The 27390-nt window shown below is 38.3% G+C and overlaps 1 protein-coding gene across 1 annotated transcript; it reads left to right on the forward strand.

Moving 5' to 3' along the window:
• Nucleotides 1-520: 520 nt before the first annotated feature.
• LOC308278945 (uncharacterized protein) lies at nucleotides 521-26949 on the forward strand (the record flags this gene model as incomplete). Its single annotated transcript, XM_080718936.1, has 2 exons — nucleotides 521-590; nucleotides 26240-26949. 2 exons carry the CDS (start codon nucleotides 521-523, stop codon nucleotides 26947-26949), a joined length of 780 nt encoding a protein of 259 aa, XP_080575062.1.
• Nucleotides 26950-27390: the final 441 nt, after the last annotated feature.

Consider the following 27390-nt stretch of genomic DNA (forward strand, 5'->3'; position numbering starts at 1 on the left):
GGCAGATAGGGCTGGAAGGCCATGGTAGAAGACTTCATTTCCTGAGAGGCAATAAATGCTAACTAAATTCCTAAACATCTCAACATCTGAAAGGACTAGACCTCTCAAATATCTAAAGGCCTCTTGAGAGTGACCAGAGTCTGCAAAAATTCCAGTTGTTCCTGCTGCTTAAAATCCCAGGAAACAGTATCTGGGACTCCAACTGGGAAAGGAAACTCAAAGAAGCATATAAAGCCCTATACAAGCCATTTAACCAGAATGGTTACTCATTCTGGAAACCCGCTCCCTTTGAGAGTTTCTCTCTCTCTCTCTCTCTCTCTCTCTCTCTCTCTCTCTCTCTCTCTCTCATCATATTGAGAGAATGTGGTGCGTGATTCATGGCACTTAGCCTAGGCAACTTCTGGGTAGTAAGAAAATACCCATTAAGAATCAAGGCTGACTGAGGTCCCTAGTGGTAATCTGCAACTCTCTGGGTAGATTGCTTGGACTTTGGGTGAAAGCAGTTTTCAATTGAGGACACATGGCTTGGACTACTCCTAAGGAGTGTCCAGAAGGCATCTGCCAGACACCAGGGTCCCCACTACCTGAAAGTATGATTTGTCTCTTTTCTCTTTCCTTATTCTTTTTATAATAAATTCACTGCTCACCTTTCTGTTATCTGTGAGTGTCATTCTTCACACTTCATAAATAAGAATCCCAGTAAAGAAAACATCTGTTTAATCTTTTGGGGGCTTATAAATCCAGATTACTTTATAGAAGGATGACTAACTGCAGCCTGTCTCTCTCTCTCTCTCTCTCTCTCTCTCTCTCTCTCTCTCTCTCTCTCTCTCTCTCTCTCTCTCTCTCCTCCCTCCCTGTTTTGGTTCTTGAGGCTTTGCAAAATGTTATATAAAACCACTAAATTGATTTGCTCATTAGGGCTAGAGAAATGTACATTTGGTTCTGACCTGACTCCCTTCTTTGGCTTTGACCATTTCTGATATCAGTTTTAAATGACACCAACCATAGTATTAGAGTATACATCCATGTTATATTTTGTTCTCACCACTTCTGGATGCTGCACATGTGCCATTTGTTTGCAGGGCCAAACCTTTTTCCCAAGTTCTCTGCTCCTAATGATACTTACTGCAGTCAATTCCTTCTACTTTCAGTGCACCAATCGGAAGGAGAATAACTGTGCTGAAGTGCCTCACTAAGTAGCTGAGGCTGTCCACGAACTGTGATCCTCCGATCTCAGTCTCCCAAATGCTGGGAATACAAGCATGCACCACCATGCCCGGATTAAATTACACTTTTAAATACCCATCTTACTTTAAGGGGAAAAACAAATTTTGGGTGGATGGGATGAATCAGAGCACATTTTCACCAGGGATCCCTCCAGAATCTTATCTTCTAATAACATAGGTTCTAGGCTTGGAACTTATTGGTCTGCCCTGAAACTAAACAGAATTCTCATAGGGGCTAGAAGAGATCAGAGGCAGGAATAAATGGTACAGCTACATTTATACCGGTGATCAGAAATGTGTGCTGGCACCATGTCTCACTGGCAGCCTCAACAGATATACACATAGACATCTGACAGTCGTAACTAGATGCCAGCTCTATATCATGCTGTTAAGCTTGGACAAGTTCAGTAGATGCATCCTATTTATGGCCATGCATAAACAACAATCATATTTACTAACCCTGTCTATTTTGCCTATTCACTCTCCAGGCTGGAGGAACACTTTTGTTACCGGTTGGAAGAATTTAAAAATTTTCTGCACAACCTCAGTCCTTGCTTATCTGCATGGTAAGTGTTAAAACTGAAAACACATAGGGGGAGCCATCATGTGAAGGCACAATATGCAAAAGACCATGAAGAAAGGGGAAGGATCACACCTCAGGGGCAAGGATCTATAATGAGCCTTTCTCTGGAATGGAAGAGTGGCCTGGGGCAATTGGGTTATGCTCCAGAGATGGGGACTGGAACAGAGCACTTCATGGGCATGGGAAAACTGCCTAGGCAATGGTCATGCTCTAGAGATGGGGGCTAGAGCAGTCTTCTCCACTGGGATTGGAAAGTTGTATAGATTTTCCTATATGTCAAGTTTTATATTCCCTCTGGACAACTTCTTTATATGTATTACATTTTGAAATAATTGCTCTTTGCACATCACACCTTTAGTGACTCTGCATTGTTTCTCTGCCCCCTTCCTACAGAGGAAGAAGTCAAGGGAAGCAAAGCTCTGCAGGTAAACTTCCAGTTCATCTTAGTGGACCCCATCTGCTAATTATATACCTACTATTTCCTCCATCAAGAGCTTGTGGCCCTGAATTCTTTGAGAGACTAGGGCTGGAGGAATTTGACTTCTATAGCTTTTTGGAGCTGAATAGGGATGTTGCCAGGTCAGGACCACCTAATCTTTCTCTTTGTCAGATTGGGGCCTGTTAGGACTGTACATGCTCTAGGAGGGGAGGTTGTGAGGTTATTCCAGAGGTCTCCTTTGTTAATATGTTGACTGTGGGGAAATGTGGTAAGTTGGCCTGAGTTACAGTTAATGGCCTGGAGCTGGGAGAAAAATAATTTCTATTAGCAGGCTTAGGAGACCAACACCAAAGCAAAGTGGCCTGTGAGAGATTGGTTGGTTAGTTTATCAAAATTAAAGTGAAATCTAGTTGAGGAAGCTAGTTAAGAACTAGCTGAGGATCCCTTATAAGAGATGCAGAAGGCTTTAAGTTATGGGTCTTGGTGCTAGTGAATTTTTGTGGTAGAACCACCAGGGGCTTGTATTATCCCTTATATTAGAGTACAAAAGGAGTAATGATAAGATTTAACATTGCCACAATGTTCAGAGCTAATTTACAAGATTACAAAGGTCAAGACTGTCCCCAAGAGTTATAAAGACATTGTTTTCTGATCTTGACAAAATTTATGTTAGGTTTGTTTATTTCCCAGCTGTTTTGGGGATACAACTGCTTTACAAAAGAAGATCAGATGCTTTCATAAGAGTTTGGAGGTCAAATTTATCCTAATTTCTTAAGATGCAGTTTGGTAGTGATTCTTAAAATATAAATGTGTAGTCTATATTTAGTTTAGTAGTTTAGACATTCAGTTTAGTAGTGAGTCTTGAGTATAGACATGTGGAAAAGAAGATAGCATGTGAAAGGGTGTGATCCTGTCATATTAGAACTGGAGATTCTTTTTTCTTTTTGGGTACTGAGGATGGAACCCAGAACCATTCTACCTCTAAGCTACACCCTCACTCATTTTTCTTTTTATTCCAAAACGAGTCTTTCTAAGTTGCTGAGCAATCTGCAAGCCTCCTGTCTCAGCCTCCCAAGTACTGGGATTATAGGCATGCACCAATGCATTCAGCTATAGACTTGGAGATTTTAAAAGCAAATAGTATATAAAACAGAGTGGAAGTATTGCTCATATCCTTCTAGCATACTGATACTGAGTTTCTTACTAGGTCCTTGTCTTATAGAATCAAATAATGAAATCTACAGATTCCAGAAAAGTGAAAATAGAAATTTTATTCTAAAAGAACAAGCAGAGAGGCAGATCACCCCTAGAGGCCTTGGCAGACTTGAGAGTCCAGTGGGACCTTCTGGCACTGCCTGAGTATAGTCCTAGTCAACCACTGTCAGTTTTATACTGCCTTTCCGCAAAGTCCACTTGATCCACCAATATGAAGCAAGCAGAAAGGCAGATCACCTTTTGGGGCCTTTGCAAGCTTTGGAATCCAGCAGGATCTTCTGGCACTGCTCTGGGCCAAACACCATCAATCACACACCATCTTTCCCCAAAGTGCACTCCATCCACCAAAAAGAATAGCAGGGTTAAAGCAGGGGAGCGGTCCCGAGAGGGTACCCAATATTGATGATGGGTATAGAGCTTTATATATGTTTAAAGCTTCTTTATGTAGATATTAGCTAATGAAAAAAGTCCTAATTTTTTCTTAACATAATTTGTCACCTATGGCTGTTAATTACCAAAGTTATGAGACTATTTTTCTCTGTATATTTGTTCCCTGGTCTATGCATAGCAACAGTATATGGTTTTCTGGTTTGTACTCATATGTCTTTGGTTCTTGACATATTGGCTCTATTGATCTGCATTTAATTGTGTTCCGGTGCAATGAACAATACAAAACTGCCTTTCTTCTTAGGGGGTTCTGGATTTTGTTTTTTTCAACCTGTATCTCCCAGAAGTCCCATTCCATCACAGCTTACCCAACACCTAACTTCTCAAGATGACCTGATGTGTGGAGCATCCTTTGCATTGGGTCCCGGTTGACTGGGAGATAAAGTTCTCACCTGAGGCATTCTGGCCTAGGTGCAGTACTGTTTACCCCACCTGCCCTAGGTCATCATCTGTACTTATGTACTTACCACATGCCAGATGCAGATCCCTTCTTGATTTTCTTTCAGATTCATACTATGAATCTGAAAAACCCTTTATCATTTTTTCTGTGATGCCTAAACTTAGAGATCTCTACTTTGTCAGGTTTATAAAAAACGAGGCAATGAAAACTCTACTATGAAAGCAAGGCTTTATAGTTTTAAAAAGGCCTGCATAATTAAAATCTAATAAACCCTAACATTTTCTCCAACAAAAATAACATACTTTTTTCAATAAAATATGATCTATTAAAACACTGTTCAAGCTTGGGGAGGGGGAATGTAGCTCCATGCCAGAGCCCTGATTTGATGTCCTGCACCAGGGAAATTAATATTTGAGGTATATAGGATGCTGGGCAAATCTATAGTCTTGGCTATTCGGGAAGCTATGACAGAAGGATTCCAAGTTTGAAACCAGCCTGAGAGATTCTAAAAATGAATGGGGATGTAGCTTGGCATTAGAACATGCTGATTTAAATCTCCAGCAAACATGCATAGACAGAGAGAAATGCTTGCTACAATACTAAGGTATCAAACTGAAGGGTTTAAGGTTATAGCTCTGAGACGCAGCTCTGTCATACCCATTGTCTGAGCCCTAAGTTCCATTCCAGCAGGGGATGTGGTTGACTTGCATACTTACAAGGCATGCTGAGACTTGGCAGGTAGATAGCTTGCCTATTCAGGCCTACTCCCTGCTACACCAATGTGTGTTTAGAAAAAAAAAACAAACAAAACTTTTGTTACTTCCTGTTGAAACTTTCCCTCTACCCAGGATCGCCAGTCATTTCATATGCAAATTGTATCCATGGCTAAATAAGGCTCTTAACACATTTTCATAGTCTCCTGAGATAGCTAAATGGATTCAGAATACTTTGGGAACTCTGATAATATGTTTGTTAAGGAATCTGGAATTGCCTTAGTTTAGAGCTAGGGTTGGTCATTTTAAAGGTTGACACTAATGAGCAAAGTAGTTGACATGTTAATTTGGAATATGTAGAGAACTGAGCAAGAAGTGAAAGTCAGTATTCCCAGGATAGGGTACCACATATAACCAAGGAAAAATTCTCCCTTTATACCCAATTCAGTTTCTTTCATTTAGGGGTGCGCAGCATAGACTAGGTCCATGAGGCTCAGGATTATCACTACCCCCTTCTCTCAAAAAAATGCAGATAATGTAGAAGTGGTTTTACCATTGAATTTTTTGTAGAGCTGGATAGCAGGATAAAAATCAAGGAAATCCAAGTGAGAGTTGATGTTTCAGGAATAAGGCAAACAGACTTCTGGATTCATTCATAGAACAGCAAAAAACCCATACTTTATGATTTTATGATAATTTCCCCATTAAATCAATCATTGCATTATATTTAGGTGTGTGTGTGTGTGTGTGTGTGTGTGTGTGTGTGTGTGATACTGGGGACTGAACTCAGAGGAACTCTTCTTCTGAGCTTCTTCCTAGTTAAAAAAAGGACTGATTCCAAATTGAGGCACCAATGATCCAAAATCAACCTGGAGTATTTATTAGTATCAATAAATACACATGAATACTCACATGCACCCAAATCTGCACATGCACCTGAGTATTTGTGAACACACTTATAAACAATGATGGATGTATGACAAAGGGAGACAAGAGGCCACTGAAACCTAAAAGTAGCCAGAAACTGGATCCTTTGCTTATGTGAGTCTACAAATTCCCCTACTGCTCCTACTCTTAGCTGTCTTTGCTGCCATTCCATTTTGCTTTAGCTCTCACTTCACTTCCTGAAAATTCTCATTTCCAGTTTCTCAGTGTTTACCTGACTTGCTCAGCCCATTCCTTTGGGCACAGAACTGTTTAAAAGGAAAGCATCTCACAATTCTTGACCTGGGGACTGGCTTTTCAATTGGCTGTGTGTTCTGTTTAACATGCACAGATGATCTTGTCCTTGTACTTTTTGGGAACAATGAGCAGAGCCATCAACTCTAGAATCCATATAGATATTAAAAGGGATCTGACCACTCCCCCAGCTTATGGTTTGCTCTTCAACATGTTTTCTTATCAGGATAAGTGGTTAGGTTTTACTTTAAAATATTAGTACATTATAATTTCACATAGCAGTGAAATTTGTTATTACATATTCATCTGTAAGCAGTTACAAGTTAGAGGGGAATGATGGATATCATTCCAAAATAGCTTGGAAGAAAAGACTTTGATACAGAATAACCAAGTACTACAGCACCACACTTTTCAATGTGTTCTTCAGATTAATGATGGAAGAGAAGTAGTATGCAGGGTGAACTCACCACCCTCCCTGAATCTGCAAGCTCCTTCTTGGAATATTAGGATAGACTCACCTTTCCAGTATAAATCAACACCATGTCAGAAAATACACATCACACCAAAAGAAATAAAAGTATAGCTTCTATTTCAATAGCTGAAATGAGAGGGAAGTTTTATTTTAAACTGCTTTTTTTTGATTTTCCAATATTGTGGGCAGGCATAAGCATGTAAGTCACATGATTTTTTGGCAAAGGCCAACTCCATCCTGGTGTTGCTCGGGTCAGCATCCACAGCCACTTCGACAGATCCATCTCACTTTGGTGCCTCCCCAGTTGTCTACCAAGTAAAAAGCTCAGTATATTTTTGGAGCCTAGGTTGGGTTTTAAGTATTCATCTGCCTTCCTTCTAGTACTCAGTGTGGGTGTGCTTGGACTGACTTCAGACTTTCCTTTATCCATGACCGGTGGACTCCACACACAGCCTCAGGGAGATAGCACAAATAAGAAAGCCTTTAAAAAAAGATGACAAAGGTAATCAAGTGGACCCAGGAAGTTCTTCCTCACTGCTGCCTCCCTGCCCTGCACAATTGATACAGTCTCAATTTATAGGTTTCAGTTATAGGTTTCAGTTACCTCTGGCTAACTGTTGGTCTGAAAAAGTAAATTGGAAATTCCAGGAATAATTCCTAAGTATTAATTTGTATACTATTCTGAAATGGCATAATGAACTCTCATGTCATCCTACTTCACCCTTTCTGAAAGTAACGTGAGTTGTCCTTTGTCCAGTATATCCACACCATATTTGCTACCTGCCCAATTGTCACTTATTATCTTGTATTCAAATAACCTTTATCTCACTTAATAATGGTGCCACATCACAAAAGGAATGATGCATCAGGAGGCATCAGGGCCTAAAACATGGAGGAAAAGATTGACTCCAGAAGGATGTAGTTATGCAGCAGGGTGCAAAGAAAAAAGCATAATATATATAGTGTTTGATACCATAGTTTCAGACATCCACTGTGAGGGATGTCTTGGAACACATTCCCCTAAAATAAGGAGTAACTACTATAAATAAAACAGACTATTTTTTAGTGTTCATTTGACTTTTAATGTGAAAGTTCTCATTTATTTCACTTTGTCATTCAGCTGGGTCTGTGTCTAAAATCTATTTTGTTCTGCTGATGTATTTACAATTTTGATTTAAATTTCTAAATCTATCATGTAGGTTTTTATAACTTATAGGTGAAACTTCCTGTTGTAGCCTGGTGTAGTGGCACATACTTGCAATCCCAGTACTTGGAACACTGAGAAAGTAGGATCACAGGTTCTTGGCCAGCCTCAGCTACTTAGCAAGGCCCTCTGCTACTCAGTGAAACTTATTTTAAAATAAAAGATAAAAATAGGACTAGAGGTGTAGCTCAGAGGTAGAATACCCCTGGGTTCAATTATAAATGCCACAAAAAACTTTATTTAAAATTTTCTATCATGCTTATCCCCTCATGTGTTTTCTTGCTTTTAATTGAATAATTATCTCATCTAATTTCATGACAAAATCCTGTTACGTCTCATGAATGAAACTGCACTGTATTCATAGATAATTATGAGAAAAGAAAGGATATAGCAATTGATCTTTTTATCTAGAAAATGGCATTTTAATTGTCTCAAGTGGGAAATATAAAAGATTTCATATGTTTTATATTATTATTTTTTTGTGGTACTGGGGTTCCTGGAAGCCCAGTACCTGGGCTACACTCCCAGACCTATTTTATATTTTTATTTGGAAACAGGGTCTCTCAAGCCAGCACGGCTGGCTTCGAACCTGTACAATCCTCCTGCCTCCACATCCCAAGCGCGGAGATTACAAGTGTGAGCCAACACGCCCGGCTGTTTTCTATTATTTTAAAATAATATTTACATGTTTGGTGGCAAGTTTGAACTGAACATACTATTTATCTCATTTCATAATTTATTTTTAGAGTATATGATATCTCCCTTTATGTTTTTTAACTTGTATGTATTTTTTGTTTTTTGCAAATGTCTAGGTGATTAATTTGATTGATGAAAGAGGAAAATGGGAATTTTTTCCAAATTTCTTTCTTAATATCAAAGATAGCTCAAGAAAAAAATTATATAGATTATATCAAGATAGCTCAAGATTATATTAAGACAGCTCAAGAAAAAAAATTATAGGCCTATTTTGTTGATGAACTTAGATGCAAAACTATTAAACACACATTCAAAATCATATCAACAAAGTCATACACCATGACCAAGTAGTGTTCATCCCAGGGATACAAGGCTAGTTCAACATATTAAAAATAATCCATGGAATCCATCACATAAACAGAACCAAAGACAAAATCACACAATCATTTTAATTCATGCAGAAAAAGCATTTGAAAAAAATCCAGCACTCATTTATGCTAAAACACTGCAGGGAATCAGAATAGAAGAAACATACCTCAATATCATAAAGGTAATATACAATAGGCCCACAGCCAACATCACATTAAATGAGAAAATAACTATGAAAATTTCCCCTAAAAACAGGAACGAGATAAGAATGTCCATTATCACCACTTCTTTTTAATATAATATTTGAAATTTTACCAAGAACAATAAGGCAAAAATGGGAAATCAGAGGAGTACAAATAGAAAAAGAAGAAATAAAACTATCATTATTTGCAGATGACTATACTTAGAAGACCCCAAAACTCAAACAAAAAGCTTATAGACTGATCAAGAAATTCAGCAAAGTGTCTGGATATAAAATCAATCTTAAAAATCAGAAGCTTTTCTATATGCCAAACATAAAACCATTGAAAGAGAAATCCAGAAATCATTTCTACTCAGGATATCCCACAACAAATTAAATATGTAGGAATAAACCTAACCAAAGAGGTAAGAAAACTGTACAAGGAAAATTATAAAACATTAAAAAAAGAAATCAAAGAAGACCTTAGGAGATGGAAAGATATTCCATGTTCTTGGACAGGCAGAATACATATAATTGAAATGGACATTCTTCAAAAGTAATCTATAGATTCAATGAAATACCCATTATAATACCAAGGTCATTTCTTAGACATAAAAAATCAATCCTTGAATTTATTTGAAACAACAAAAATCCCAGAATTTCCAGAGTAGTTCTCAGCAACAAGAACCATGCAGCAGACATCACAATACCTGACTTCAAACAATGATACAAAGCCCTAGTAATAAACAAGCAAACAAACAAAGCCATCCAGTATTGTATTGGCATAAAAACAGAGATATAGACCAATGGAGCATAATAGAAAACTAAGAAAAAATCTGCACACGTATAGCAAATTAATTTTTGACAAAGTAGTTAAAAATACACTAAAAAAACTATATCCTTTTCTTTTTTATGAAAATGGTGGAGATGGAACTCAGGGGCCTTCAACATCCAAGCTACACCTCTAACCCTATTTTTTATTCTTTATTAGGGGACAGCGTCTCACTGAGTTGCAAAGAGCCTAAGTAGCTGAGGCTGTCTGCAAACCACAATCCTCCTAATTCAGCCTCTCAAATGCTGGGATTACAAGTATGTGCCACCACACTCACCTCAGAAGATAGCCTAGTACTAATTTTCAGCAAGTAGTGTTAATAAAATCGGTTAACTATGCAGAAGAATGGAAATAAACCCCATTTTATCACCCTGCACAAGAATCAATTTAAAATGGACCAAAGACTTAAAAATCAGACCAGAGACCTTGCAGCTCTCTGAAGAAAGCATAGGTCCAGTACTTCAACATGTAGGCAGAGGTAAAACTTTCTAAACAAGATTTCAAAGGCACAAGAAACTAAAAGGAGAATCCATAGATGGAAGCCTATTAAAACTGTAGAGCTTCTGTACATCAAAGCATACTATCAATAACCTTAACAGAGAGTCAACAGAATAGGATAAAACTTACGCCAACTCCTCTGATACAAGACTAGTATCTAAAATACACAGAGAACTCAAATAACCCAATAACCCAATAAAAACAAATAAACCCAATAATAAAACTAATAATAATAATTAATAATAAAAAATAATAATAACAAATAATAAAACAAATAAACCCAATAAAAATGGGAAAATGAACTAAATAGACACTTCACAAAAGAAAAAAAATTTAAATGGATAATAAATGTGTGAATAAATACTCAATATCATTAGCAATTAGAGAGGTGCAAATCAAAACTACCCTGATATTTCACCTAACCCCAATTAAAATGACAATCATTAAAATCATAAACAATAGCAAATGCTGTCAAGGGTGTGGAGAAGTAGAAACTCTAGTACATTGTTGGTAGGATTGCACATTAGTGCAACCACTTTGAAAAGAGTATGGAGGATCCTCAGAAGAGTGGAAATGAATCTACCATATGATCCAGAACTACCACTTTTGGGTATCCACCCAAAAGAATGGAAAACAAACTACCAAATTAATGCATGAGTATCTATGTTCATAGCAGCACAGTTCACCATTGCTAAACTACAAAACCAGCCAAGATGTCCACCAACAAATGAATGGATAGCAAAACTATGGGATATGTACACAAACAAATTTTACTCAGCCATAAAGAACAACATTACATCATTGGAGAGGAAATGGATAGAAATAGAGAACATTTTGCTACATTTGATTAGTCAGTCAAAAAAGTAAAAAAATATAATGTTCTCCCAAATATGTGGAAGCTAGGGAGAAAAAGAATCATAAGAAGAAAAAACCATAGATGAGCAAATAAGGTGACTTAACTGATAGGTGTGAGAGAAGGGAAGACAGAAATTTCCTAATGTACATAATATAAATTCACAAGCATATCAAATTAATCACTAAGCCAAACATGAGAAGGAGAGAGGAGGGAGCGAAAAGGGTTAGGAATTGGGAAAGGGCTTAATGAGTAATGTGTGTATGTATATCTTTACCATCATGTATGTACCCTATTAAGATGTATAACTACAATGCACCAATAAAATAAATCAATAAATATATCAGTCCTATGAAATAGAATGCAATCATTGGAAAGGATGAAATGGCTTTGTGTGTAAAGATATAGGAAGGATCTCCAAAAATGGTAAAGAATGGAACGTGCAAAAAACATCAAATATCTTATTGTCCCATTTTGTTTTTTTTACTGAGCCATCTATATGGATAAAATGGAATTATATCAAATTAAGAATCATTTGTACAGCAATGGAAACAATAGAGTGAAGAGACAAACTACAGCATGAGAAATATATTTGCAAATTATTCATTTGACAAAGGATTAATATCCAGAATATATAAGGCACTCAAAAAACTCAATAACAAAAAGCTGGGCGTGGTGGTGCACACTTGTAATTCCAGTACTTGAGAGGCTGAGACAGGAGGATCGCAGGTTCACAGCCAGTCTCAGCTACTTAGGCACTTTACAACTCAGTGAGACCCTGTTTCAAAATAAAAATGAGCCGGGCGTGGTGGCGCACGCTTGTAATCCCCGCGCTTGGGAGGCAGAGACAGGAGGATTGCGCAGGTTCGAAGCCAGCCGCATTGGCTTAAGAGACCCTGTTTCCAAATAAAAATATAAAAATAGGTCTGGAAATGTAGCCCAGAGGTAGAAGGGCTTCCAGGAACCTCAGTACCACCAAAAATAAATAAATAAATAAAATAAAGAATGAAAAATAGGGATGGGGTGTAGCTTGGAGGTAGAATTCCCTAAGTTTTATCCCCAGTACCACACAAATAAAACCTCAATAACAAAAACTAATCCAACAAAAATAAGTAAATGATCTATCAGAATAGACATTTTCAAGAAAAAATTACAGACTAGGTATGGTGGCACATACCTAGTACTTGGGAAGCTGAGACAGGATAATCACAGATTAGAGGTCAGTCTCAGCTACTTCCTGTGGGGCCTTTAGCAATTTAGACCCTGTTTCCAAATAAAAAATAAAATAGGATTGGGGTGTAGCTCAGAGGTATAATGCTCCTGGGTTCAATCCCTATACTACACACACACACACACACACACACACACACACACACCACATGTAAAAATATAAATGGTTATTACATACAGAAATAATATTTAGTATCATTAGCCATTAGGTAAATAAATTTAAAAAACACAAGAGACCATCTGACCTCAGAATGGCTACCCAATGAAATATGACTCATCTTTAAAAGAGAAAGTAATCTTATCATTTGTGACAACATAACTAAGCCTGGTGGACATTAGGTTAAGTAAAATAAACCAAGCACAGAAAGACAAATACCACATATTGAATCTTATATGTGGAAGCTAAAAAACGGTCAATTTGAATGTAGAATAGGACTTACTAGGCAGGGAAGGGTTGAGGAGAGGGAAGATAGAAGTTAAATAATGGGAACCAAAACGTATTAGATAGAAAAAATAAGTTTTAGTGTTCCACAATTCAGTGGAAAACTAGAGTTCACAGTAACCTATCATGTTTTATGAGGAACTAGAATAAAAACTCCAAACATGAAAATAGTAATGAATTGGAAATCTTATTACCCAACTTGATTATTATATTGTGAATGCATGTGTTGAAATATTACACTGTATCCCAGAAATGTATATAATTATTGAATTTTCACCAGTAATAAAGAAGAGATAAATCCACATAAAATGCAGAAGACAGGATCTAAAAGAATTTATGGCATACTGATAATGGAAATTATTTTGGTGTAGAGATTTAAGATAGAGGAGTAGAGGGAAGGAGGAAGAAGAGAAACTATCAATTATATATCGATACATGTTATTATTGTATAGATTTCAACAAGCATTGAGAAATGTGTGCAAGCCAATTATGTCCACTGAGGTCAAATGACAAGTTTCTTTTTAAGCAATGATTTGGGAAACAGAGAGACAGCACTAAGGCAAGTTGATCCACAGTTATTTTTTTCACTGTTTCTGCCAAGAATTATCAGTAGCACTGAAGCATAAGGAAAGTACCCCAAACCAAAAGCAAAGCAAAACAAAACACACAACAACAATAAAACAACCAAACAAAAATAGACCACGAACCGAACAATGTTTAAAGCTCAAGATAGCAAATTTAGGGAAGAATCTCCACCCTGTCTGTGACTTTAAGAGTTTCTTCTACAAGAAGAACAAGAAGTGATGACACCTTTTCTCCAGGCTCTTGGACTCTATTGTTTTACCAGTAAAACAGTAATGATCAGAGTAACACCAGCCACACTAGCAATCTGGGAAGAGCTCTTTTGTCTGCCTGACAGTCAATTCTCTAGGGATTTTGCACACATTAGCTCATAGGGTTGGAGAGAGTGGCAAAGGTAGAGCACTTGCCTGTGCAAGGCTCTGGGTTCAATACCCAGACACACCACACACACACACACACACACACACACACACACACACGTGCACACATACACTGTTAAATGTTACGATATTATTGACAGCAGGTCATTTAATCTGTGTGTGTGTGTGTGTGTGTGTGTGTGTGTGTATGTGTGTGTGTATGTGAATTGAACCTGAGGCATTCTGTTTCCAAGCTACATCCCCAGCCCTATTTTATTTTGTATTTAGAAATAGTACCTCACTGTTTCGGAGGCTGGCTTTGAAACTGTGATCCTCCTGTCTCAGCCTCCCAAGTATTAGAATTACAAACATACACCACCATATTTATTTAATCTTACAACAAATCGAGGGGACATCACTGACATTTTCATTTATCCAGGAAACTGGTGCACATAAGAAAGTTATGGAACTGGCCCAAGGTCACCTAGCTATTATGTGACAGAGCTGGAATGTGAACCCTGTTAATATGGCTTCAGGAACTCTAGACTTCTTTACCTTCAAGATGTCTCCTCTTGATCTTTGTGGATGGCAAACAAATGATTCCTGTCTTTCTCTAATTTTTTCTGACACTGAACATGGCATCAGTGATTCACCGTGGTTTTATTTGGGATTATGAAGGAACCTGGATGACTGAGGCTTCCCTGTCACCCAAGAAAGGGAGTCTGGTACCTGGATCGCTCTTACAAGTATCTGTTCCTCAATTTTCTCAGTTGTTAAATAAGGCTGAGCAGGACAGCCAATATATAGGCAAGTTACATCTTTTCATAATAGCTACTTTAGTTCCTTAGTAGAACAGCACAAAAATACAAAGTCCTGTCCTCACCAATAATCCTACAAAGCCTACATAGAGAACTGCACTAACTCTGGACAATACCCACATAGGTCATACTTTAGGGCTAATAATATAGTTTTTTCTAGGTGTTACCATGACTTAAGGAGTATGATCAACAAAAGATAATATTTATACAATTATATACCCCATTGATATGAATTGTATATTATAAAATTAGCAACTGCAGAGTCATGACCAAGGCTGATCCAGAGATTAAGAAAGAATAAAGAAACCTACCGGGGACTGAGTTCCCTAGCAGTATACACCGTTGATTGGATTTTGAGGCCCAAGTCTCTGACCACTGCTGAGTGCACCTGTGAAAATATAATGGACACTGTTAGGACATTTTGATAAGTCTTATTAACAGAAGACTTTTTAGTGCATGGGGTGTGGGAGAGCTGTGATGTTAAGAGAGCTGAGTGTCAAGGGAACAGATATGGAGGTGATACCTAAATACAGGTATTACCTGTCCCCTCTTCCAGCAACTCCACTCACTGTATTCAGTTTTGAATTAAGAGGAAGCCAGGTGGTGGTGGCCAGGGTTCAGATCCTGGCATTGTATATAGAATCAAGGTTCTGAGGTCCATTGTGAGTCACAATGATACCTCTCAACCAATCAGGTCCCAAGAATTAGGGAAAAAGCAAGAGTGGAGGAGAAATTATATTTTTTCCTCTCCTGTTTACTTTCTTTCCCAAACCAATATCTGCTCAGTGGTCTGAGAGATAAAACATACAAATAAATCAAGATAATATAGAATCTTTAGTCACCATCAACCAACAAATATAAATCCTGATATATGATGACAAGGTGGAATTGTCTTTTGTCCAAATTAGTAATATGACATTGAATACGGAAGTTAGTAGGTATATAGGCTGAAAAGCCAATTAGCTAGCTGGACATGCTGGTGCATACCTGTAAACCCAGTAATTGGAAGGCTGAAACTGGAGGACCACAAGTTTGAGAACAGCCTCAGTAACTTAACAAGTTTCTCAGTAACCTAGAAAGACCTTGTTTCAAAATAATTTTAAAAAGGTGTAGGGGGAACTTTCTGGAAGGTGGTGATTGAGAGAAGCAGCATAGATCAGTCCTGCTGATGCTCCATCTCTATTGCTATGGAAACAGTGCCTTGACAAGAGAAAGAACCCAGCATTAATTTGAACAGAGCACTGAAAATTGAAAGGCAGTGGAAACCAGGATATAAGGCAGAAGAGAGAGAGCAAAAAACGTACCCTGCCTGCTTCCAACAGCTGAGGACGCAGGTGCCTCAGCACTGCCATCTTGCCTCACTGTGCTGGGACTGCCAGAGACCCCCAGCCAAAAACCCTAACAACTTGAAACAAAATAAACAGCTGCAGCTCATCAGAATTGTAAGTGGTGTCAGCATCTCCTACCCGGACCTGACACGTAGCAGTAGCAGCCAAGCTCACCAATTCCTCCCGAGATCCAGAGCATCACTCAAAAACAGCAGTTTCAAGATGGCAACTTTGGGTGAGACAGCAAAACTCTAGTGCGCTGAGATCTACAACTCAACCACTGGGCAGTCTGCTTCTCTATCAGGGAAGAAGAACAGTAAGAAAGTAAATAATGACAACAACAACATAAACAACAACATCATCATTGAAAGTAAAAAAGCAGTGGAAACATAAACAGAATAAAGATCAGAGACCTAGAAACACTCCATGATACTCACCTGGGAAAGAGAGACTAGAGACCTGTGGCAGTTCCATCTGGGACAGGCTATTCTGGCAGAGCCCACGGCTGCCGGCACTGTAAATTCCAGAGACATCCAGGGAAGAAACTGTGGATTGCTCTGAGGCTGACAATGACAGTCCATTAGCAAAAGCAGTCGGCATTCTACCCTATGCACAGCAGGCCGGACCCAACAGAAATACATGATTCAGCTGAACACTTCAGCAGCTGCTGAACTCATCTCTTCTGGCAGTGATCTGGAGCAGCACTTATCAATATGAGTTAGCAAACTGTTTCTGGGAGTAAAGCTGCCCGTACCTGAACACAGGGGTTTATGTGGCAAGGAAATAGACTACTATTGGACATGGTAGAAACTTGAATTATTAAATAGCTCATAAGACAAAGGGAACTACTACCCACAGTTTGTGGAACTGAGGTATGGACTATAGGGATTATTGTAGTATGCCGCTTAGTGGTACTGGGGATAAATAGTGCAGCCTACCACGTTGTAGGTTCCAAAAGCAGTAAACTTTTGCCTGGTTGTGACTAGGAGCAACAAATCACCAGCACCTGAGACCATCAAGGGCCCCCAGAAATGGCCGTCCAAGTCAGGGATGGTGTCCCTGGAGCCAAAGAAATGAGCCATTCAAACTCCTGCCTTGGAAATGAGCGCTTTTTTCCTGCCAGACCTTAGGTGGAGTGTGAGAAAGGCACCATATTTGCCAGACTGCACAGGTCCAGATGGATTTCCAGCTGAATTCTACAAAAATTTAGACAAGAACTAAACCCAATACTTCACAAGTTATTCCATGAAGTAGAAAGTGATGGAATTCTTCCAAAGTCCTTCTATGAGGCCAGTATCATTTGAATATTAAACCCAAATAAAGATACCTCAAGAAAAGAAAACTAGAGACCAATATCATGATAAACATAGACGCAAAAATTCTAAACTAAATACTAGCCATGTGCATTCAAAATCACATCAAGAAAATTGTACAACATGACCAAGTTGCTCTCAGCTCAGGAAAGCAAGGCTGGTTAACATATGCAAATCAATGCATGTTATTCACCACATAAATTGAACTGAAAAAAAATCACATCATCATATAAATAGATGCTGCAAAAACATTTGACAAAATCCAACACTCATTCATGTTAAAAACATTGCAGGAAATTGGACTTGAAGGAATGTATCTCAACACCATTAAGGCAATACACAATAAACCTAAAGCCAAAATCATACTGAATAGGAAAAAACTGTAGGAATTTCCTCTAAAATCAAGATCAAGATGAGGATGCCCACTATTGCCACTCTTTTTCAATTGAGGCTCTTTCCAGAGCAATAAGACAAGAGAAGGATATCAAAGGAATTCAAACAGGAAAAGAAGAATTAAAATGCTATTTGTTTGCAGATGACATGATCCTATATACAGAAGAACCAAAAAGCTTGACTAAAAGACTACTAGAGCTGATTAAACAATACAGCAAAGTAGCATAATACATAATCAACATAAAGAAATCAGTAGTATTTCTATTTGCCAACCATGAATCTCCACAGGGGAAAATACAGAAAACAATACCATTCACAATAACCTCAAAACCAATAAAAAACCTTGGAATAAACCTAACCAAAGAGGTAAAAGACCTCTACAATGAAAATTACAAAACATTAAAGAAAGATTGAGGAAGACCTTGGAAGATGGAAAGATCTCCCTTGCTTTTGGATAGGTAGAATAAATATCATCAAAATGGCGATTTTACCAAAAGAGATCTACAGAATCAATGCAATTCCTATCAAAATGCCAATGCCATTCTTCATGGACCTAGAAAAATCAGCCATAAAATTAATGAAGAAAATAAAACCAAGAATATCCAAAGAAATTCTCAGTAACAAGAACTATACAGGATGCATCACAGCTCTTGACTTCAAATTATACTACAGAGCTACTAATTAAAACAGCACAATAATGGCACAAAAACAGACATACAGACCAATTGAAAAGAATAGAAGATACATAAACTAACCATGAAATTATACTCAATTGATCTTTGACAAAGGGTCCAAATGCATATGCTGGAAATAAGACATTTTCAATTAATGGTGCTTGAAAAACTGGTTTCTACTTGTAGAAAAATGGAAGTAAATCATTACCTCTCACCTTGCACAGAAATCAACTCAAGATAGATAAAACAAAACCCTGGAAATTAGACCAGAGTCTATAAAGCTGTTAGAGGAGTCACAGGTCTAACACTTCAATATATATGAACAGGTAGAAACTTTAACAAAACCCCCAAACCTCCGAAAATTAAAACAAGAATTAATAAGTGAGATGGCATCAAACTAAAAAGTTTCTGCTCATCAAAGGAAATCGTCAAGAGTGTAGAAAGAAAGCCTAGCCAGGCATGGTGGCACATGCTTGTAATCCCAGTATGTAAGAGGCTGAAACAGGAGAATACCACAGGTTTGAAGCCAGCCTCAGCAGCTTTGTGAGGCACTCAGCAACTTAGTGAGACTCTTTTTCCAAATAAAATATAAAATAGTTCTTGGGGTGTTCCCCAAAGGTAGAATGCCCCTAGGTTCAATCCCCAGTTTTAAAAATAAATGAATAAATAACCTTCCCCAATTGGAACTGAACATTCTATGCTAGCAAATGGGCCTCAGAAGCAACGTTCCCAAACTATGATTGATTCATTGTAGTTTCAGATGAAATTCGGACTCTGAAAAAACTTCAAATGAGAGAAAGAGTTCCAATAAGAAGTGGGAATTTTGGAGCTCGGTACGGTAGCACATGCTTGTAATCCCAATTCTTGGAGGCTGACATGGAGGATCACAGGTCTAAAGACAGCCTCAGCAAGTAGTAAGACTCATCAACCTAATGAGACCCTGTTTCAAAATAAAAATTTAAAAAAATATATGGCTGGATTTACAAATAGCTGGAAGGTACAATGCCACTGAGTTCAATTCCTAATACCAAAAAAGTAGGAATTTTGTATTTGGGTCACTGTAGACTTAGAAGAAATTGAGGGTCTGAAAACATCTAAAAAATGGTTCCAATAAAAAAATGAATAAATAAATACATGTGTCTCAATTTTTTATTCTGCATAACATTATCGATATGTTATATCCCTGCCCAACCCTGCAAACCAGTTCTTGTCATTATTACTCCCAACACAATCTTAACTGCTCAGGCCAGAAACTATTCAATCACTCTTGACTCCTGTCTTCGTCTTCTACTCTACCGTCATTCTATCAGCAAGTCCTCTTCACTCTATCTTCAAAATACATTACAAATCCGAGCATAGCTAAGCCTCTTTCACTCTCACAATCCTAATCTATGCCACTGTTATCTCTAACCAAATATACCTGCCATAACACTGGATTTCTACTGCCCATGTCATTTGCATCTATCTCCCTTAGGTTTATTTCTCACTTCCTCATTGTATACTTGTCACATCCACAGTAAAATATAAAGAAGACATTGGATCCAAGACTCTGCCTACTTGAACATTTGGAATAAGTAAGTTATAGAAGAGTAATTTGTCTTCCTGAAAATAGTCTGAAATTAAGATGGCAGTTCACGACCTCAAGGTCTTATTATCAGAGCATTATCTTTGCACTTTAAAGTGATCTATTTAGAACAAGGATAACAACCATAGATCCCAGGTCCCTAAGTGCTTAAGGATAGACTTGGAGACCTTCATGTAGGTAAGTATATGGGAAGAATAGAAACATTCTTTGAAAAGCTTACGGTGTTTTAACATTTTATGATTATTTGCCTGCATTTTTTTTTTTTGGCAGTACTGGGGATGGAACCCAGGGGCATTTTAACTCTGAGCTACACCCCCAGACTATTTTTTTTATTCTTTATTTTAAAAGAGGGTCTCACTGAGTTGCAAAAGACCTCGCTAAGTACCTGAGGATGGCCACAAACTGCAATCATCCTTTCTCAGCCTCCCAAATGCTGGGATTACAAGCGTGCGCCACCATGCCCGGCTCTTGCATTTTTAATAAGAGTTTTGATTGAGATAATTATAGATTCATATGAATGTATAAAATGTAATGCAAATAGAATCCATGGACACATTACCCAGATTCCTGCAATGATAGCTTCTGCAAAAATATCATATAACAACCAGAATACTGATACTGACACAAACTACTGCTCTTATTCGTATTTCTCCAGTTTTTCTTGAATTTGCCTATGTGCAAGTGTGTGTTTTCTGTTCAGTTTTGTTACACAAGTAGATTTATGTATTTATCACTATAGTAAAAATCCTGCATAGCTCCATTACCACTGAGCTCCCTCTTTTTCCTCTTTTTGTAATCACTCACGCTTTCCACCCAAGCCCCATTAATCCATGCCAACCATTAACGTTTTACATCTCTAATATTTTGCCATCTGAAAAATGTTATATGACAGCAGTCGTGAAGTTGTAACTTTGGGGGATTAGCCTTTTCATTTAGAATAATTCTCTGGAAATTCATCAACGTTGTTGCATGTATCAATAGCTCATTCTTCCATACCACTATCTCTTTAACCATTCACCCATGGAAAGATATCTTGCTGTCTCCATTTCAGGGCTATTATGAATACAGCTGTGGTGAATTCATGTACAGGTTGTTCTGTAGAGTTTTCATTTCTGAGATAAATGCTTCAAGGATACAGTTGTTGGCTCATATGGTAATTACACATTTGATTTTCTAAGAAACTTCTAAACAGTTTTCCATATTGATTATGTCATTTTCCATTTTCATCAGCAGTGTGAGAGTGATCCCATTTCTCTACATCCTTGATAGTGGTTAATGCCAAAACTTTTTTTTTTTTTGTACTGGGGGTGGAACCCAGGGGCTTTCTACCTCCGGGCTATACTACCAGACCTATTTTATACTGTATTTGGAAACAGGGTCTCACTAAGTTGCTGAGAGCCTCACTAAGTACCTGAGGCTGGCTTTGAATCTGTGCGATCCTCCTGTCTCAACTTCCCAAGCGCTGGGATTACAAGCATGAGCCACCACTCCCAGCTAACGCCAATACTTTTGTTTATAATGCTAGCCATTCTGATAGGTGGACAGTAACATCTCACTGTGGCTTTGATTTGCACTTCCATAATGGTTAACGTTACTTTATATATTTTCATATGCTTATTGGCCATTTCTATGTCTCCTTCAGTGAAATGTATTTCTCTCATATTTTATTTTTTGCGGGTCTGGGGACAGAACCCAGGGGCATTCGAACCCCAAACTACACCTCCTGCCCTATTTTTTAATTCATTATTTTGAAAACGGGTATCACTGAGTTGCAGAGGGACGCAGTAAGTGGCTGAGGCTGTCCGCGAACCGCGATCCTCTGGACTCAGCCTCCCAAATGCTGGGATTCCAAGTGTGCGCCAGCACGCCCGGCTTTCTCTCATATTTTAACTGGATTCCTTGCATATAACTATTGCATTTTGGAGATTCTTTCCATATTCTAGAGTGTAATGTTTTGTCAGATACATGGTTTTCCCTTATTTTCTGATTGAAGATTGTCTTTGTCCTTTCGCTTTTGTCTTCCATGGAGTAAATGTTTTGAACTTTGATGGGGATTATTTTTTCTTGTTATACATTGTGTTTTGTTTTTGCTTTTTTTTTTTTTTTCGTGGGACTGGGGTTCCTGGAAACCTTCTACCTCCAGGATACACTCCCAGACCTATTTTAGACTTATTATTTGGAAACAGGGTCTCTTAAGCCAGTGAGGCTGGCTTCGAACCTGGCAATCCTCCTGTCTCCGCCTCCCAAGCGTGGGGATTACAAGCCTGCACCACCACGCCTGGCTAGATTGTGTTTTTGATGTCAGGTTTAGACCCCAGACTAGCCTTCAATCCCTGATTTTCTCCTAAAGCTTTTATAATTTTATGTTCTACATTTAAGTCCATGATTCATTTTCAATTTAATTTATATAGGTGTGAGTTTTAGATTGAGCCTTTTATTGCCCACCTTGTTTTAGCATCCTTTTTCAAACAGGCTATCCTTCCATTAAATTACTTTTGTGCTTTTTTCTGAGATAATTTGGGCATATCTGTACGCATCTCCTCTATTCCACTGAGCTCTATGTCTGTCATTCTGTGAATATTGCTCACTCTTGATAACTGTACCTAGATAATAAGCCTTATTATCAATTGGACAAAGTGATTTCCCCACATTCACCTTTTTCAAGGTTCGTTTACCTGTTGAAGTCCCTGTGCCTTGCCATGTAAATTATAGTATGAGCTCACCTATGTCTACCATAAATTCTCTTGAGATTTGCCAGAAAATCGAGAAAACCTATACATCCGTTTGAAGAGGACTGATGTATATACTGTGTTGATTCTTCTACTTCATTGATATAGTATATCTCTATTACATCTTCTTTGATTTCTTTCTTCAACCTTTTGTAATTTTCATTGTACGGACACCCTACGTGTTTTGTTAAGTACATGCCTAAGTTTTCATTTTCATTGGGACCATTGAAAATGACACTATTTTAAATTTTGGTTTCTGCACTGCATTGCTTTTATTTAGCAATGCTGTGGATTTTGTTTTGATCTTGTATCCTGTGACCATATTAAACTCACTTAGAACTTTTTTTCTGTGGTCTTGGAGATTGAACCCAGATCCTTTCTGCCTCTGAGCTATACCTCTAGCCCTTTTTATTATTTGTTTGTTTGTTTATGTTGCTGAGGATTGAATCCATGGGCGATCTACATCTGAGCTATATTCCCAGCCCTATTTCATTCTTTATTATTTTGGAACAGGCTCTCACTAAGTTGCGGAAGGCCTCACACATTGCTGAGGTTGGCTGCAGACCTACCATCCTCCTGTCTCAAGCCTCCCAAGTATTATGATTACATGCATGTGCCACCACGCCTGGCATTTTTATGTTTGTTTTGAAGTAGGGTCTTACTAGGTTGCTGAAAATCTCACTGCACTGCTGAGGCTGTCTTTAAGCCTGTAATTCTTCTGTCAAAGCCTCCCAAGTACTGGGATTACAGGCAAGCACAGCTATACCCAGCTCACATATAAGTTAATTAATTAATCAACTTATTTTGGTACTATGTATTGAATCCAGAGGCATTCTACCTCCAAGCTACACCCTTGCCCTATTGATTTTTTTATTTTCAAATAGGGTTTCACTAAGTTGATGATTCTTTCGCTTAGTTATTGAGGCTGGCCACAAACCTGCCCTCCTATAGGTGTGTGCCACATATAAGTTTTAAGAGGATTTTTTTGTTTCCTGGAATTTTCTGTGTATAGTCAATCATATAATCCATGACACCTTTTATTTCTTTTCTTGCCCGACTGCATTAGATCCAACTTTCAGTTCCATGTTGGATGAGTGTGGCAAGAAATGTCCCTGCCTTGTTCCCAATATTAGCATGAAAACTTTCAGAAAATTACCATTACTTGTGATGTTAGCAGTAGATTTCTTCGTCGATATTCGTTATCAACCTGACATCATTCCTAATGTTATGACATCTTTTATCATGAGTGGATATGAGATTTTGTTACTTTTGCTGTGTCACTTGATCTTTATTCTTTAGTCTGTTTAAATGGTGGGTAATGTTGAATGATTTCCAAATGTTGAACCATTCATGCGTACGTGTAATAAATCCCACTTTTTTCTATTCTATACTTTTTAAACATTCTTATATTCACTTAGTCCAGATTATGCTGACAATTTTTGCATTTAATTTCATGAGAGATGTCAGATTGTATTTCTGTCCCTTTTTAGTACTGTCATTTATAGTTTGGTATCAGCAAAATACTGATCATCTGGACCTGGACATTTTGTGGTTAGAGGATTTTAAATTTTGAATTCTGTTTCTTTGATGGAGGCTATGCTCTTCAGGATCTCTATCCTATTGATTGAAATCTGGTATTTTGTGATTTTCAAAGAATTATTATGATTTACCAAATTTTAAAATTCATTAACATAAAGTTCATAGAACTTACTAAGTTGCTGAGGGCCTTTCTAAACTGCTGACACCGGACTCAAACCTGCAATCCTCCTGTCTCAGTCTCACAAATACTAGGATTACCCGTGTGTGCTACCACTCCTGCTTGCATTTCATGTATTTTTATTTCACCTTCCAACTCTAAACATTTAAAACCATTTCTTTTGGGAATTGCTCCTTAAACATATGGATTATTTATAAGTGTATTGTTTAATTTCCACATTTTTACATTTTCCTATTGCCTGTTTTTGTTTTGTAGTTTGATTGTATTTGGTCAGATTGTCCTTTCTCACCCAAATTGTATTTTTTTTTTGTGTGTGGTGGTACTGGCCTTCCTAGAAGCCCTTCTACCTCCGGGCTACTCTCCCAGACCTATTTTATATTTTTATTTGGAAACAGGGTCTCTTAAGCAATCACGGCTGGCATCGAACCTGTGTGATCCTCCTCTGTCTCCGCCTCCAAAGCGCGGGGATTACAGGTGTACCCGGCCAAATTGTATTTTTTTAAAAATTCTTAGTCTGAAGGATGATTTTTATTGTATCCTAATCATTTTGTGGATTTTATTATGAGAGTCTGGGTCCTTCTTAAATTTCTTATTTTAGCAGAGTCAATATGTTTGGAATACTATCTGCATTTTGCTTTCTTATTTTTTGAAGGGTATATTTCTTTCTTTCTTTCTTTCTTTTTGGTGGTACTGGGGTTCCTGGAAGCCCTTCTACTTCCGGGCTACACTCCCAGACCTATTTTTACATTTTTATTGGGAAACAGGGTCTCCTCAGCTAGTGCGCATAGCTTGCTTCGAACCTGCGCGATCCTCCTGTCTCTGCCTCCCAAGCGCGGGGATTCCAAGCGTGCGCCACCACGCCCGGCTGAAGGGTATATTTCTAATGGCAGTTTAATTTTTAGAGCTTTACGGGATTAATTTGGCCTTTTTGGCTTATCTGACACTGCTGGGGCTGTTCTGGTTCCTGGCTGGTGCTGCCAGAGGGTTTAGAAATGATTCCCTCAGACACATTGTGTCTTACTGGGGAAGGGAAAACTCAGCCTCATGGGATAAAGAGGTTCCCTAGGCCTAGCCACTTGTGTCTCGGGCCTTCTCTTCAGTTCTGCCCCTTCACATTGTTGTCTCCCGTTGTAGGGCAGGGATCTCACATGTATGATATTAAAAGAGTTTCTTCTACGTTTCTGTAGATGTGGCTGGCTCTCTTTTGCTTGTCTCTCAGCTGGGGTAGGAAAAGTCTCCAGATCAGTGTAGAAGGCAAGTACCTTTCCTGTTGACAGTTTTCTTGACAGATCCCTGGCTGGTACCCTTTTGCTGAATTAATCTGATTTGCCTGATTTTGACAGAAGATTTCCCATTCAGGCTAGGGAATAAGCCTACATGAGCAGACTTCTCTTGATAGTTTTAGAATTACAAAACTTTGGAGCTGAGTTATCTTCCTATGCTGGGTATTGAATTTAAGACGCAACGCTCTGCTATATTCTTTCTTTCTTGGGCTTTCAAATCTACTCGCTTTCCTACCTTATTTACAAATTCTCTTTTGGTCGTTTCTTGCATTATTGGACAGGTTTGTTGTTGTGGCTAGCAGGCAGGATCAGGGAGAAGTTTTATCCATGATAAACCAGGAAGCACTTGTTGCCGAATTGGTTAAAAGCACATATCATTGACTTGTCTCTCTGTTCCTAGAGTTTGGTTTATTTTATTATTTTATTTTATTTTTTCGCTTTGGGAAACAGATGGCTTATTGTTGTCATTATTCTCACAGGGCTAAAACTCAAAACTGACACTGGAAACGATCAACCTCAATCTGTTTCACCATCAGAAATACAAGCACCAGGAGGCAAAGTATCAAAGAAGACCAGAAGGAAAGTTGCCCAGAAAACAATGGGCAAGGAAAATGATGGCCATGCACACAGGGTACAGAAACAGAGTCGGGCGTTTCCAAGGAAGCAAAGAAAGAAACTTTCGCCTTGTAAACAAGAGTTTCCAAAACACATTGATCTTCATAGTAAAGGCTACACAGGAGAGAAGCCGTTTAAATGTCAGGAATGTGGGAAAAGCTTCAGAGTTAGCTCCGACCTTATAAAGCACCAGAGAATCCACACTGAAGAAAAGCCCTATAAATGTGAACTATGTGATAGGAGGTTTAGATGGAGTTCAGATTTTAATAAGCATTTCTTGACACATCAAGGAATAAAACCATATAGATGTTCATGGTGTGGGAAAAGCTTTAGTCATAACACAAATCTCCACACGCACCAAAGGATTCATACAGGAGAGAAGCCCTTTAAGTGTCACGAATGCGGAAAAAGATTCATACAGAATTCCCACCTCATTAAGCACCATAGAACCCACACAGGTGAGCAGCCTTATACTTGTAGCATGTGCAGGAGAAACTTTAGCAGAAGGTCAAGCCTTCTTAGACACCAGAAACTCCATAATAGTAGGGACATATGCCCAGTATCTCCAGTCTGAAAAGAGCCACCACAGAGCGATAGAAGTGAATCTGGAACACAAAATTGTGAGTCACCAATGATAGAAATAGCTTCTCATAGAAAAATTGGGAGAGGTGTATCCTGCATCACAGAAAGTAAACTAATCTCTCTCTCTCTCTTATTCGGCATTGAATCTTCAGTGCCTAGCACGAGGTTGATATTTAAGGAGTACATCACAAATAAAAGAATGAGGTATAGGTATTTGACATATCTATCATGATGTATTTATCTGTTAAAACGCACGTGCCCACCACCAGTGACCTAAAGTCCTCAGCTATCAGGTGGTATGACGTTGTAGGATAGCTATGGATCCTGCTCTTATTCTTCATGGTTGTTTTTTTTCCCCAGGATAAATGGAAAATAAGAGATTTCCTGTTCACTAAATGGAGCTCAGAAAGAAATACGAAGCTAGGGACAGGTT

This window comes from Muscardinus avellanarius, assembly GCF_963383645.1.
Source record: "Muscardinus avellanarius genome assembly, chromosome: X".
In the NCBI taxonomy this organism is placed as follows: domain Eukaryota; kingdom Metazoa; phylum Chordata; class Mammalia; order Rodentia; family Gliridae; genus Muscardinus; species Muscardinus avellanarius.